This window comes from Aethina tumida, chromosome 6 (assembly GCF_024364675.1).
Source record: "Aethina tumida isolate Nest 87 chromosome 6, icAetTumi1.1, whole genome shotgun sequence".
Classification (NCBI taxonomy): Eukaryota; Metazoa; Arthropoda; class Insecta; order Coleoptera; family Nitidulidae; genus Aethina; species Aethina tumida.
In genome coordinates this window covers 1,258,723-1,271,526 of record NC_065440.1, presented here as the reverse complement: position 1 = coordinate 1,271,526, position 12,804 = coordinate 1,258,723, and the positions used below count along the sequence as shown (strand labels likewise).

The 12,804-nt window shown below is 27.7% G+C and overlaps 2 protein-coding genes across 2 annotated transcripts in view; one reads left to right on the top strand and one right to left on the bottom strand.

Annotated features, from left to right (window-relative positions):
• Positions 1-12,804, bottom strand: part of LOC126265928 (uncharacterized) — a 198,452-nt gene that overhangs the window by 145,035 nt on the left and 40,613 nt on the right. The gene's annotated exons all lie outside the window — the stretch shown is intronic.
• LOC126266024 (uncharacterized) lies at positions 85-11,942 on the top strand. Its single transcript, XM_049969302.1, has 2 exons — positions 85-224; positions 11,029-11,942. The coding sequence occupies exon 2, from the start codon at positions 11,052-11,054 to the stop codon at positions 11,940-11,942; it is 891 nt and encodes a 296-aa protein (XP_049825259.1). The 5' UTR covers positions 85-224; positions 11,029-11,051.

The window sequence follows — 12,804 nt, the reverse complement described above, 5'->3', positions numbered from 1 at the left end:
GAGACTTAAGCGAATGATATGGACCCGTCCAAAGGCTCCGAACTTGTCTAACGAAAATATAAAGTTCGCAGAAAGTCCGTTTCCGAAATGGTCACACTGGAGCAACCCCCCACTAAATAGCAATTGCTCAGTTTAGATTGTTCTATGGTCGTTGATGGATCGCTCGATGAACCGAAATCTACGCAATTGGTCGGTACGCGTCTAATCCAACACTCAGTTTTAAGGTTAGTAGAATCCACTTTATCACATTCTTAACATATTTTAATGTAAATCAGACAATTTTGTATATAGACTGTTTTAGTTCATACATCTAGTAAAAAAAAAATCAGAATATTTAATGAGAGTTGTAACATTTTATTTTTTATGTTGTTGTTAAAAAAATATCAATTAAACTAAATACAATTCAAACTTCAAGTTAAATTATTTAAGGTTTGTGAGCATTTATTTTCATATTCATAAATATGTTCAACCGTTTACAAGTCATACCGTACGAAAAATGCTCTTCGTGTCTGGATGTTGTAAGAGATGGATGCACGACAAAGAGAGTAAAGTTTTGCCCGGTAGTAAGAATCCCTACTTTCAGAGACAATGCGCCGTGCTGGTGCGCGCCGGCGCACAATGTAAATTAATCTTTGCGAATGCATTTAGTAACTCTCCGTATGCGTAGGGATGTAGTTCGAGTTCTTCGGATGCTCCATTTAAATTCCGTAACTTTGTATAATTTTCAATCTGTAAAATGAAATATTTTTTGAGGTTATATCAAAAACAAAAATAAGTATTCTAAAAATAAACTACTTTTTTCAAAATAAAAATGTATCCCAAAAATTAAATAAAATATACTAAAAACAACGTCTGCGGAGACGAACCGCATGCTAAACGCAGCAAAACCAAATGATCCCCTCCAGTCAGTTCGGCCCGCCCACATAATTGCATGTATATCTTTCCTTTTTGTTTACAAAGGGGTATTGATGTTCCGTCTCAATATGCGAGTAGACACGCTCATCATTTTTGATACGGTATATGTACGGTCAGCGACAGATCTGTTGTTACACTTTTAAGGCTATATTGGCTTGCGGCAGTGTGGCCATTCAGCAAACCGTATCCCTCTGAACTTGATATTTTTGTGAGACACGTTCGACACCTTTGGACTTGTACGGTTCGGTTTCTGAATCGGAACGGAACTGCTTGGACCCATATGTAAATAAGAGTTTTGTCTGTTTCTTATAGCGTTACCCATACTTGAATATATGGAACAAGATGCGACACTATCGTTGATACTTTTGTTGTTAAAAGCAGTTTCGTAATGTCATGTCTTTATTAATCAGGCCTAGTTTCAGACTGTGGCCAATGGTTTGAATTGTTCTTAATAAAAACTATGTTTTAAGAAAGTAAAAACCATAAAACATTCGTAAATTTATACATAAATTATCTATTATACGTTACTAAAGATTAATTTACTTCAATGATAAAATGGTATATAAAGATTGTAATTATATTTTTATGTCTTGAGTAAAATTTAAGTACATTATAATAATTATTTAATAAAACGCAGGATTAAAACTAAGTCTTACATGATATTTAATTTAATAATAAAACTATCTTAGACCTAACTAGCATAACAAATGTAAAATTAAATATTTATTATAAGTTTGTACACATATGTAGTATTCGGAATATTTTTATTACAAATACATCAATTAATATAAACAAAGTACAAATACTTTTAAAGTATTGGACAAATATGATAGCTAAGACTGCCAGAAGATACATTTGGATGTTCGATCAGTTTCGAGATACACGTATATGAACAAATTTTAATTGTTTCTTGTTTTTCACAATATTCTCCATGAAAATTGACACAATTTTTTATGTGAACCAATTTTCAAAGCACTTTGCCATCTTACCCCAACATGGTACTTTTAAAACAAGCGTTTAAAAGCTTGCTAAATCAAGGCCTATACGGAGAATATTCATTCCATCAATAACATAAAATATTGTAAAATATTATAATTTTACCTTTATGTATTTCATTTCCACTATAATAAAAGTAAATTATTTCAACTTATAAAATGATTCTTTATTAAAACAAGCAAATAATTATATTTAATTATATTGTTTGGTTCAAATTAATTTAAAGTTTTTGTTTAATATTTAAATTAAATACAACATTTATTTTTAATCAACATGTTTTTTTTAATATTAACATTTGAAATCAGTTCAATTAAACAAACTTAATAATTCAGTAAATAATTTGAAGTTCATCAAATATAAAATAAAATTTCACTTTTGGTTTTCATTAATTTGAACCAAATTGTTATTATGATTATTATTGAACGAGTCGTGCTGTGGAATTAATAAAGTCTATACCAAATTTATTCTAAAAAGTACCAATGTTTAAGATTCATCAGTAATTTTATAATTGAATATTATTTTCCACACTTTAGATATAAAATAAATGTTTGTCCTTTTTTATAGTCCTAAAAACGCATAATATGATATCTGCAATAATGTTCCTACAAATATATTTAACCTTTACTTATTCTGTAACTATATAATTATTTTTTCTTACTACCTCGGTCGAAAGTACGTATTTTTCTCCCCGTACTTTCGACCGAGGTAGTAAGAAAAATAGTATACACTACACCGGAAAAAAGTTTGAGATTCCTGCCCTGCGCGCCATATTGCCCGAGGCGTAGCCGAGGTAGTAAGAAAAATAGTATACACTACACGGGAAGAAAGTTTGAGAGCTCTGCCCATATGGCGCGCAGGGCAGGAATCTCAAACTTTCTTCCCTTGTAGTGTAAAATACTAATTAATAGTTTGATTAAATATACATTTGTATTAAACAATTTATAATTTAATGAACAATTTGTACGATGAACAATATTAATATTAACAAAACGGATAGTTAAATTATTTTATTGTATAAGATTATTTTAATAATTATATAATATATTTTTACAATTAATTTAACCATAAATAAATATTGATTGTTTATTATATTATTATCCTTGTTTATTTTATAATTGTAGTTATATTATTAATTTCATAATTATTTTGAAACAAAAATGTAATAACTAATACTAAAAACAGCATGCGTATCCACGGCAGTCACGTTTCGATTCGGAAACCGAACGTGGTGAACGAAAACGAGCACTCCAAAATCGTTTTAGACCCGAAAAATTCGGTTTGCTGAATGGCCACACTGGCTTGCAGTGAGTCTGTGGGAGTTGAAAGGAGAGTATTACAAACTGTCGAAAGTGTTCAAATGCGACAATAATAAATAAATGTATTCAGATGTATTGTAGCAGTAGACTCACATTATTATTAAGAGTGGCGTCTCCCTTTGTTAAATTTACCTATACAAATGCCGTCGACGACTTGGAACAAAACACAAAAACTACGCACTCACTATATTACAAATTTTAGGTGTAGATTAATAAATGTTTGATCCTTGATATGATATAGTTTTGAAGTCATAATATTCTTTAATATCATAGATATTAATAATCAAACTTGGGTCATTTTCTACCATGTTTGTACAGCAAATAACTCAAAATATAAAGAATATTTTGGTAAATGAAATATGTCATGTCAAAGCGTAGATATTTAACAAGACTGTACAGTGACAATTTTCTGATAAAAATATTGCAAATTTTAGATTTGCTCCAAATTAGCAAAATAATAAAATTTTATATGTAAACCGAATAATCACAGAAATCTGTTAGTATAAATGATTGTGGCATAGGATGGCGGATATGTTAAGTGTTATTATTCATAGATGGCCTATTGACTGGACATATTCAGGAAAATTGTACATTTTTATACCATTTATTATAGCAATAAAATTTAGAAACCCTTTGTTTTATAATTGTGCTACTAATTTCATTTACAAACAGGCCACATGTAAGAAAGCCACTAACGTGAATCTGTACCGCCCGTGAAATTCAAATTTAATACACACTTTTTAAAAAAATTATAAAAGTTAATTGATTATTCATCATTAATCAAATTTATGTGATATATTTTTATCTCATTATTTAAATAGTTTTTGTCAAATTATTCAAATGGTACATTTTTTACCTAGAAATCTAAACAGAAAATTCTGCTTATTGTTCAATATAATAAATTAAAGTCAAAATACTTTTTATATACAATATTTTTGGGCTTATAATTACAGTAAACTAATGCGTAAACTTGGTAATTTGAATGGAGTTTATAAGAATGGAGCGCAGTGAAACAAATTATTTTAAAAATTATTATTCTATTAAATTATCATTTTTTTTGTTCTCCTTTCCTGATGTATGGCGCATCTAAACATTTTAAATTTCGCCGTCTTCTATTTTATAACCTAAAGTTTATTTTTTGGTCCTGAATATACAATAAAATAGGACAGATTAGCTTCAATAATATTTAATTGACCTTGTATCTGAAAGTAATATTCGTGATTTTTCCTAAGTTCTATATTATTGTATTTCATTGCCAAATAGGGTATTTGTTTTCTTATAATCGCCTCTTCTAATGAACATTCAGTGTTGAAGGTCTTCCACAATTTCGTCCTCAGAAATAATTTCTGAAAATTTATTATAAAAATACACAATATACTTTAAAAAAATTTGATACCATCAGGTGAATCTTCTAAATATCAATGAAGAACATCTACAAAATAAATCAGCAGTCTTTACAATTTTATTGTATTCTTCAATTTTTTTTTATTGCTTCCGATTCATTAATTTTCCCGTACTTCGTAGCTTCTGTAGAAAAATTATTTCTTCTAAAAACTTTTTTTAACTATTGCCACGAGATGTCCATTCTTTTAATTTTACAACACATCCAAAATTAGAAGCAGTAAGCTGGTGCATTCTTAGCGTTAAATAATTTGAATTGTTAAATTGCCCAATTGTTTTTTTCATTTATTTTAAATTGTTCTTCTTTCCGAAAACTTGATAGTAGGAAAGGAAACTTGTTAAAAGGTTGAAACGTTCGAGCAAATTCTGTATTGCTGTTGATGTCACTATCTGAAAGTAGCAAATATACACGGTTTTGGCACTTTCTAGAATTAATATTATATATTAATATTATTGTATATTATAATATTTATAAATATTTATTTATGGTTAAATTAATAGTAAAAATATATTACATAATTATTAAAATAATCTTATATAATAAAATAATTCTGAGAGAAATATTATGAATTTGATTTCAAACACAAGTGTATTAATTAAATAAGCGTTTTGTTAATATCAATGTAATATAATATAATACCGTACAAATTGTTCATTAAATTCTAAATTATTTAAAACAAATATAGTGTATGAACGTGCATATTTCAAATATATCATATATTTAATCTAACTACTAGAAATAATTTTGTAGTAACAGAATAAGTAAATGTTAAAAATTAACAATATAATTGTAAGAACATTATTGCAGATATCAATTACGTTTTTATAATATTCAATTACAAAATTGTTGGTAAATATTAAACATTAGTACTTCTTAATTAATATAGTCTATACTAAATTTATTCTAATTCCACAGCACGACTGTTTCAGTATTATTAATAATAACAATTTAATAATAATATAATAATATAATAATAAATATAATTTTTAAATTTTTTTACAGAATTATTAATTTAATTAATTTAAACTGATTTCAAATGTTAAAATTAAATATATATATATATATATATATATATATATATATATATATATATGTATTAAACAAAAATAATATATATTAAACGAAAACTATAAGTTAATTTTAACCAAATAATATAATAAAATAAAATTATTCGACTGTTTTAATAAAAAAAACATTTTATAAATTTACTTTTATCATAATGGAATCATGGAATACACGAAAAATAAATGAATAATTTATATTTAATTTATTAATAAATAGCTGATAAATGTAAAATCTTTACCTTATAGAAATATAGAATGACCTCTAATTAGGTTGCACATCTATTTGGTATAGAATGTATTAATTTTACATCACGACTAGTTCAATCATAATAATAACAATTTAGTTCAGGTTAATAAAAACTAAAAGAGAAAAAAGTATTTATTTGATTGAACTGATTTTAAATATTAATATTATATATAATTATTTTGAAAAACATAGATTGTGTTTAATTTAAATATTAAACGAAGACTTTTTATTATATTATATTTTTTACGAACCACTGCTTTACTATTTGAGTTCTGTGTTTTGGATCATTATTCTTCTACGTTAAAGGCATATTTATCTTGTCCTACATTTTAGTGTTCCATCGCCGTGCTTCACAGTATCTATATTTACAAAATTAAATACTTCATTTTTTCCTCATCTAACATAATGTTTTCCATCAGATTCATAAACATTTATTTTGATTTCATCACTAAACAAAATAATGAAGATAACTTCATTTGTTAAGGTTGTTTCCTTAAAATTGTAACAATGACACATTTATAATAATTTAATGCTTTTTCAATGAATGAGTAATTTTTCTTTCGATTTCACTATTAAAGAGTATGAGCCTTTCTGGAGTGAAATGTTTCGCACGACCCATGTTTGCGCCGTCAAATTTAAATGATATATAAAAATAATTCATTATAAATATGTATCATGAATAAATAACTGGGACAACAACGTAAATAAAGACACTATTAGTTGTGTGTTCATCAAATGTTTCATAATCGGTTGAAACCAATTACAATATTAAAATACAATAACCAACTGAAAGGCCTATATTATATTCAATTTGTTAAGAATGCATTATAGGTTTAATATAAATAGATAATATAATATACGTAATATTTTATTTTAAACAGTTAAAAAAATTCACATACAACTTTTTCGTGTGTGATTTTGTAAACCACTTTCTATGGTTACACAAACTATGAAAAATTGAACCGATCATCATGTTTTTTAATAATGTAGTAATGTAATAATTTTCTGATTAATTAACTTTCTTAAAAGTACCCTTCCGATTCGTCTACATAGGCAATCCACTATTTTTGTTTTTTAATTTCTGATACTAAAAAATTGGTTCATAGACGCCCCAAAGATGAGCTTTTAATTTAAGAGTGGCGCCTCCCTGTGTTAAATTCCCTATACAAACGCCGTCGACGACTTGGAGCAAATCTCAAGAATTACGCAATCAATCTATTTCAAATTTTGGGTGTGGATTAACAAATGTTTGATCTTTGACATGACATAGTTTTAAAGTCGTAATATTATTTAATAACAAAGTTATTGATGGTCAAACTTAACAATCATTTTCAACCATTTTTGTACAGCAAATAACTCAAAAAATAAAGAATATTTTGGTAAATGAAATATGTCATATCAAGGCTTAGATATTTAACAAGACTGTACAGTGACAATTTTCTGAGAAAAATATTGCGTTTTTTAAATTTGCTCCAAATTAGCAAAATAATAAAATTTCATACGTAAACCGAATAATCATAGAAATCTGTAAGTATAAGTGATTGTGGCGAAGGAAGGGGGGTATGTCATGTGGTCCAGTCATTATTCATAGATGGCCTATTGAATGGACGTATTCAGGGAAATTGTACATTTTTATACCAGTTATTATAGCAATAAAATTTAGAAACTCTTTGATTCATAATACTACTAATTTCAGAATTACAAATTGCCAACATGTAATAAAGCCAATAGACATGTGAGTCTGTATCACACAAGAAATTCAAAAATAATATATATTTTTTTAAAATATTGATAATTGATTATTCATCATTAATCAAATTTATGTGATGTAAATATATATTTTAATCTCATTATTTAAATAGTTATCAAATTATTTAAATAGTAAATTTTTAACCTGGAAATCTAAACAGGAAATTCTGCTTATTGTTCAATATAATATAATACGATACAATTTTCATTATCTGATAAATTAAAATTAAAACACTTTTTATATACAATATTTTTTGATGTATAATTGCAGTAAACTAATGCGTAAACTTTGTTATTTGAATGGAATTTATAGGAATTTAACATAGTGAAACAAATTATTTTATAAATTAATATTTTATTAAATTGACATTTTTTGTTCTCTTTTCCTGCGCTTCTCTGATGTAGGGTGGATCAAAACATTTTAAATTTCGCCCTCTTCTATTTAATAGTATCTCTTGTCCTAGACAATTAAAATAGAATCTTTCTAATTTCGAAAGCATTTTGTTGTTCCAAAAATTCGTCTTTATGAATTACTTCAACGAGAAGTTTATTTTTTGGACCTGAATATACAATAAAATAGCACAGATTAGTTCCAATAATATTTAATTGATTTTATATCTGAAAGTAATATTCTATAAGTTCTATATTATAACCGTCTCATAAGAACACTTGACTTGCACAATTTCGTCTTCAGAAATAATTCCTGAAATTATAAAAATACACAATATAATTTAAAAATATCCATGAAGAACATCTACAAATAAACCAGCAGGCTTTACAATTTTATTATATTCTTCTTCAAATTTTTTTATTGCTACCGAATCATTAATTTTCCCGTAATTCGTAGCTTCTGTAGAAAAATTATTAATTTTTTTTACTATAATGTCACAAGATTCTTTTAATTTTAACATCACTAAAATTAGAGTAAGCCGGTGCATTTATTAATAATAATCATCTCGTTCTAAAAGATTATCCACAATATATGATCCTATTTTTTTCAGTTTCCTGTTTCTTAGTTCAAGTAAATGTAAACTTTCGATTTTTTTCTTAGACCAAGAAGCAAATCTACGTGTTTTTGGCATTTTCTAAAATTAATATTGCTTTTATTTTATTATTGTATACTGTAATATACTATAATATATAATCATACATGCTTCTTTGATTTTAAATTTCATATAAAAATTATGTGTCACTTGATTTTCCAATTTTATAAAGTCTAAGTTAATTTAATTACATAATACAAAAGAGCTCAAAGACAAATTATGTAACAACACGAAAAAAATAATAGAAATAATTCAAGAATATTAATGTTTTAGGTGAACCAATAATATGAACAAAAAAAAATTATATATGTATTTAATAAAAAAAGAAAAAAAAAACGAACTATCATTTATTTTAAATACACTAAAGTCGATTTGAAATGAACATAATACATTCTTCTAATAATTCAATCTTTATTCATAGCTAGCTGACCCGACAGATTTCGTCCTGTCAAAAAAAATTGTAATCTGGCAGTGTTTTGTTCCTACCTTTTTTATATTCTTTGCAAAAAATTATCCTGAACAGAACCGTCACCCTGGTAATAATTCGGTTGTGAATTAAAAATAATTAAATAAAACACTATAAGCATTTAAAAGTAAGTAATTTTAATCATGTAAATCATAATTATTAACAAAAAAAAAATTAGTTCTATTTTCATTGTAGTGCTTTGTGATAAACGATGTTTTTTGTTTGATTACCTGGCGCATAGACAAACGAATCTGATGGTTTTCCAATACGGGAACAGGCAACATACAATTGACCATGTGAGAAACATGGGTTTTCCAAATTAATACCACAAACACTTAATGATTGCCCCTGGGACTTGTTTATGGTCATAGCAACTTCGCGGACCCAGACTTCAAGTTTTACCATGAGATTTTTGTCAGGAAATTCGTAAATGAGAAGTATTAAAATTTCTTGTAACAACTTCCTTTGCCTTACCAATAAAAACTATATCAATATTTGTAATTTTAACACAGACAAATTTAGAAACATAAAGAATTGTAGAAATTTCTTGAAGGGGGGAAACAAATACAGTTCCCTTGTTTAGAAGAGAACTTTAGTTTTTGATAAGAAAAATCTAAAAGTGAAAAATGACCAGCACGTTATACGTTATTTTATAGAACTTTTAATTTTACAAATTCAGTGATAAACAAATGTGTACAATCATAAACTGGAAATTACTCATAAAAATTCATTGTAAAATACTAGAATAAATAAATATTTATTTATGACAATATATTGCAGTTTTGTATGACGTATATAATTTAAAACTGTTATCTCAAATCGAACTTCAAAATTTTATTGTGTCAATTATATATAACAAAAAAACAAATAAAAAATATTTATACCTAAAAGTAATTTTACGTTGTGAATCTTTAAGGATACATTTCTTCGAGAGGTTATCTAAAACTGTAATATAATTATTATAATTGCTGTACCATGAAAACTTTATGAATTTTGACAAAAGCAATAACTACACAAGAAAGCAATTAATTAATTAAAAAAATCTTTACATCAAATTCGGTTATGAACAGAACGGTCTATAAAAATATGGAATGGTGATAGTTAATTAATAGTTATATAAAACTGACTAAACTAACTAAAAGAATTATGTTGTCTAACTGAAGACACTAAATATTACCTGTTTATCCCAGAGATTTTGTAAATTTATATTACCAGTTTACAAAAACATTATAAATTCGCAACGTTACATTCCTCACCACGATGTGGTAACCGCTTCATAACAGTTGGCGATTGTGCTTTTTCAACGGTATTGAACGTCTATTATCGACTGTTATTTTTTCAGCCCTATTCGCTTGACCCCTGAAAACTTAAGAAGTACCAAACCAACGTACTATAAACTAAGCATAACTAATCATGTTGCCTCTTAGAACGTTGTTGCCATTTTTATATTATTACAGATATGTTTTTCCATAAACCATTTTATCAAAAACCGCAAACATTCTATCAGTTAACACACTAAAAGCGGGTCGGGTAAAAATACCCGTCTCGAGAACTGTTGATTGTTAGCAGGCCGGATAATTTTTACCTTACTTTAAAAGTGGAGTGAGATAATTTTACTCTATTGGTTTACATACGGAACTGAAAGATTTATCTCTTATTTTTTGTTATCATTCAACAACTTAGTTTGGATTATTTTGCTACCCGCCTATAGTGTGTTAATATAAAAGGGTAAAACGACCATTTGTTATTGTTATTTTGTTTGTAAGAAATTTCCAATTATAATTAAAAATTTTGGTATTTTTGTAATATTAACCTAATATCTCGTTACAGCAAGTGAACCCAACAACACCACGATGTCTCAATTGTTTATCTACGGACGTACTAGCGGCGGAAACAAAACACTGATGTATCAAGGCTATGAATACCTGAAACACCGTACAACTGCAAGTTCTGTCACCCATTGGCGCTGCGTAAAACGAAGGAGCAACAATTGCAGGTCGATCATGCATACGATGGGGGACGAAGTAGTGCAGAACCCGGGCGAACACACATGCAACGAAACAACGTCGCAAAATCAACTGGTCAATTCGGATATATCCACGTATTCTTTTGAAATTGAGGAACTTTCAGATTCCACTGAACAGCTTGACGCTACGTATCCTACGATTCAACTCCTGGTCCAAGAAGTGCCCCAATCACCACTGAAGAAAAATCTTAGTATCCAAGAAAAAAACACGTTTACCGAGGAGCCTGAGAGGACACACAAAGGTGTGAGGACTAGGACTCAAGAGTTGGTTCAAGCACAGCTGGAGGAAAACGTGACAAGTGAGCAGTTGTTAACCCCTCCAGTGAAAAATGAGTTCAACTCACAACTTGTGCACAATGAGTTAGAAGTAGCTGCTATAAATATAAAACAGGAGATGTTAACAGAGCAGTCAATTATTTTAGAGTTGGTGGAAGAAAAAAACATAAAGGCTGAAGAATTTAATTTACAAAACAACAACAGTCAAGGGTTAGCTGAAGATGGCAATTTTCCTCCTACTCCTGTGAGTAGTAGAAAAAGGAGAGGAAGCATTGAATCCTTTGACGAGGATGAGTTATTTAACATTCGGTCCAAGGTGGCAAAATTAGACCTACAGATAAAGGAAAAAGAACTAAATTTGGTTAGCTTGAAGACAAGAAACGAGAAACAATGTCACCAATTGAGAAAGAGAATTTTGCTCAATCTACTTAACAATCTTTAATAAATACAAAATAAAATTTTGAAATATATGAGTTTGTATTATTCAAAATTACTCCTGAGAAATCAAGAAAATGAATTAAAGTAACATGAAACAGTCTTATTTTATTTTATAAATAAAGCGTTGTGGGTGAGACAAGTAATATAAAACTATTAACTCAATAACAACAATAATCGATCATACATCTTAATATTATGAATAATAGAATAATGTTGAACTTTTTATCGATCGACTTTTTAAAAACAACTTTATTTTACAATGGCAAGAAAAAGAGGAAAATTACAATTAAAAAATGCTAATTTATAAACTCCATTGTGATAACCAGGAGGTCTCGGATTTCTCTGGTGTCATCGTGTTTAACAATGTAATTTTTGTCTTCGTAGTCCTTGCAACTCCGGTGAAGATTAAATTTGACGTTGGACTGGGATAACTGAAGGTTGTTCCTGGCCTCCTCTGTATTAATTGACTTTTTAAAATACATTATTATAAAATTTTTACACATAGCAGTAAAACGTATAAGAAAGTGAATCCTGAGAGGTGATAAATGTTCAGTATTTAAATACTTTTTGATTCGATTTGTTGGATATTATTTGATAATTTCGTGAATTCCGATATTTTAAGTTAATTTGGTGAGGTTTTTTACTTCTGCAATGAGAGGTTGAAAGTTAGTAAGTTCCCATCATTGAATATTAATGAAGTGGTTCTGGTGTTTAAAAAGGAATGTCCCTTGTATTTTTTTTCTAGATAAATTTTCTAAGAAATGTAGTTAATATGTTCGAAAAAACTCCCAGGTAGTGGTTTATTTGGGGAATAAACTCCAGAGTTTCTTGCTTCTTTAACTAGGTATAAGGTTAACTAGGTATTA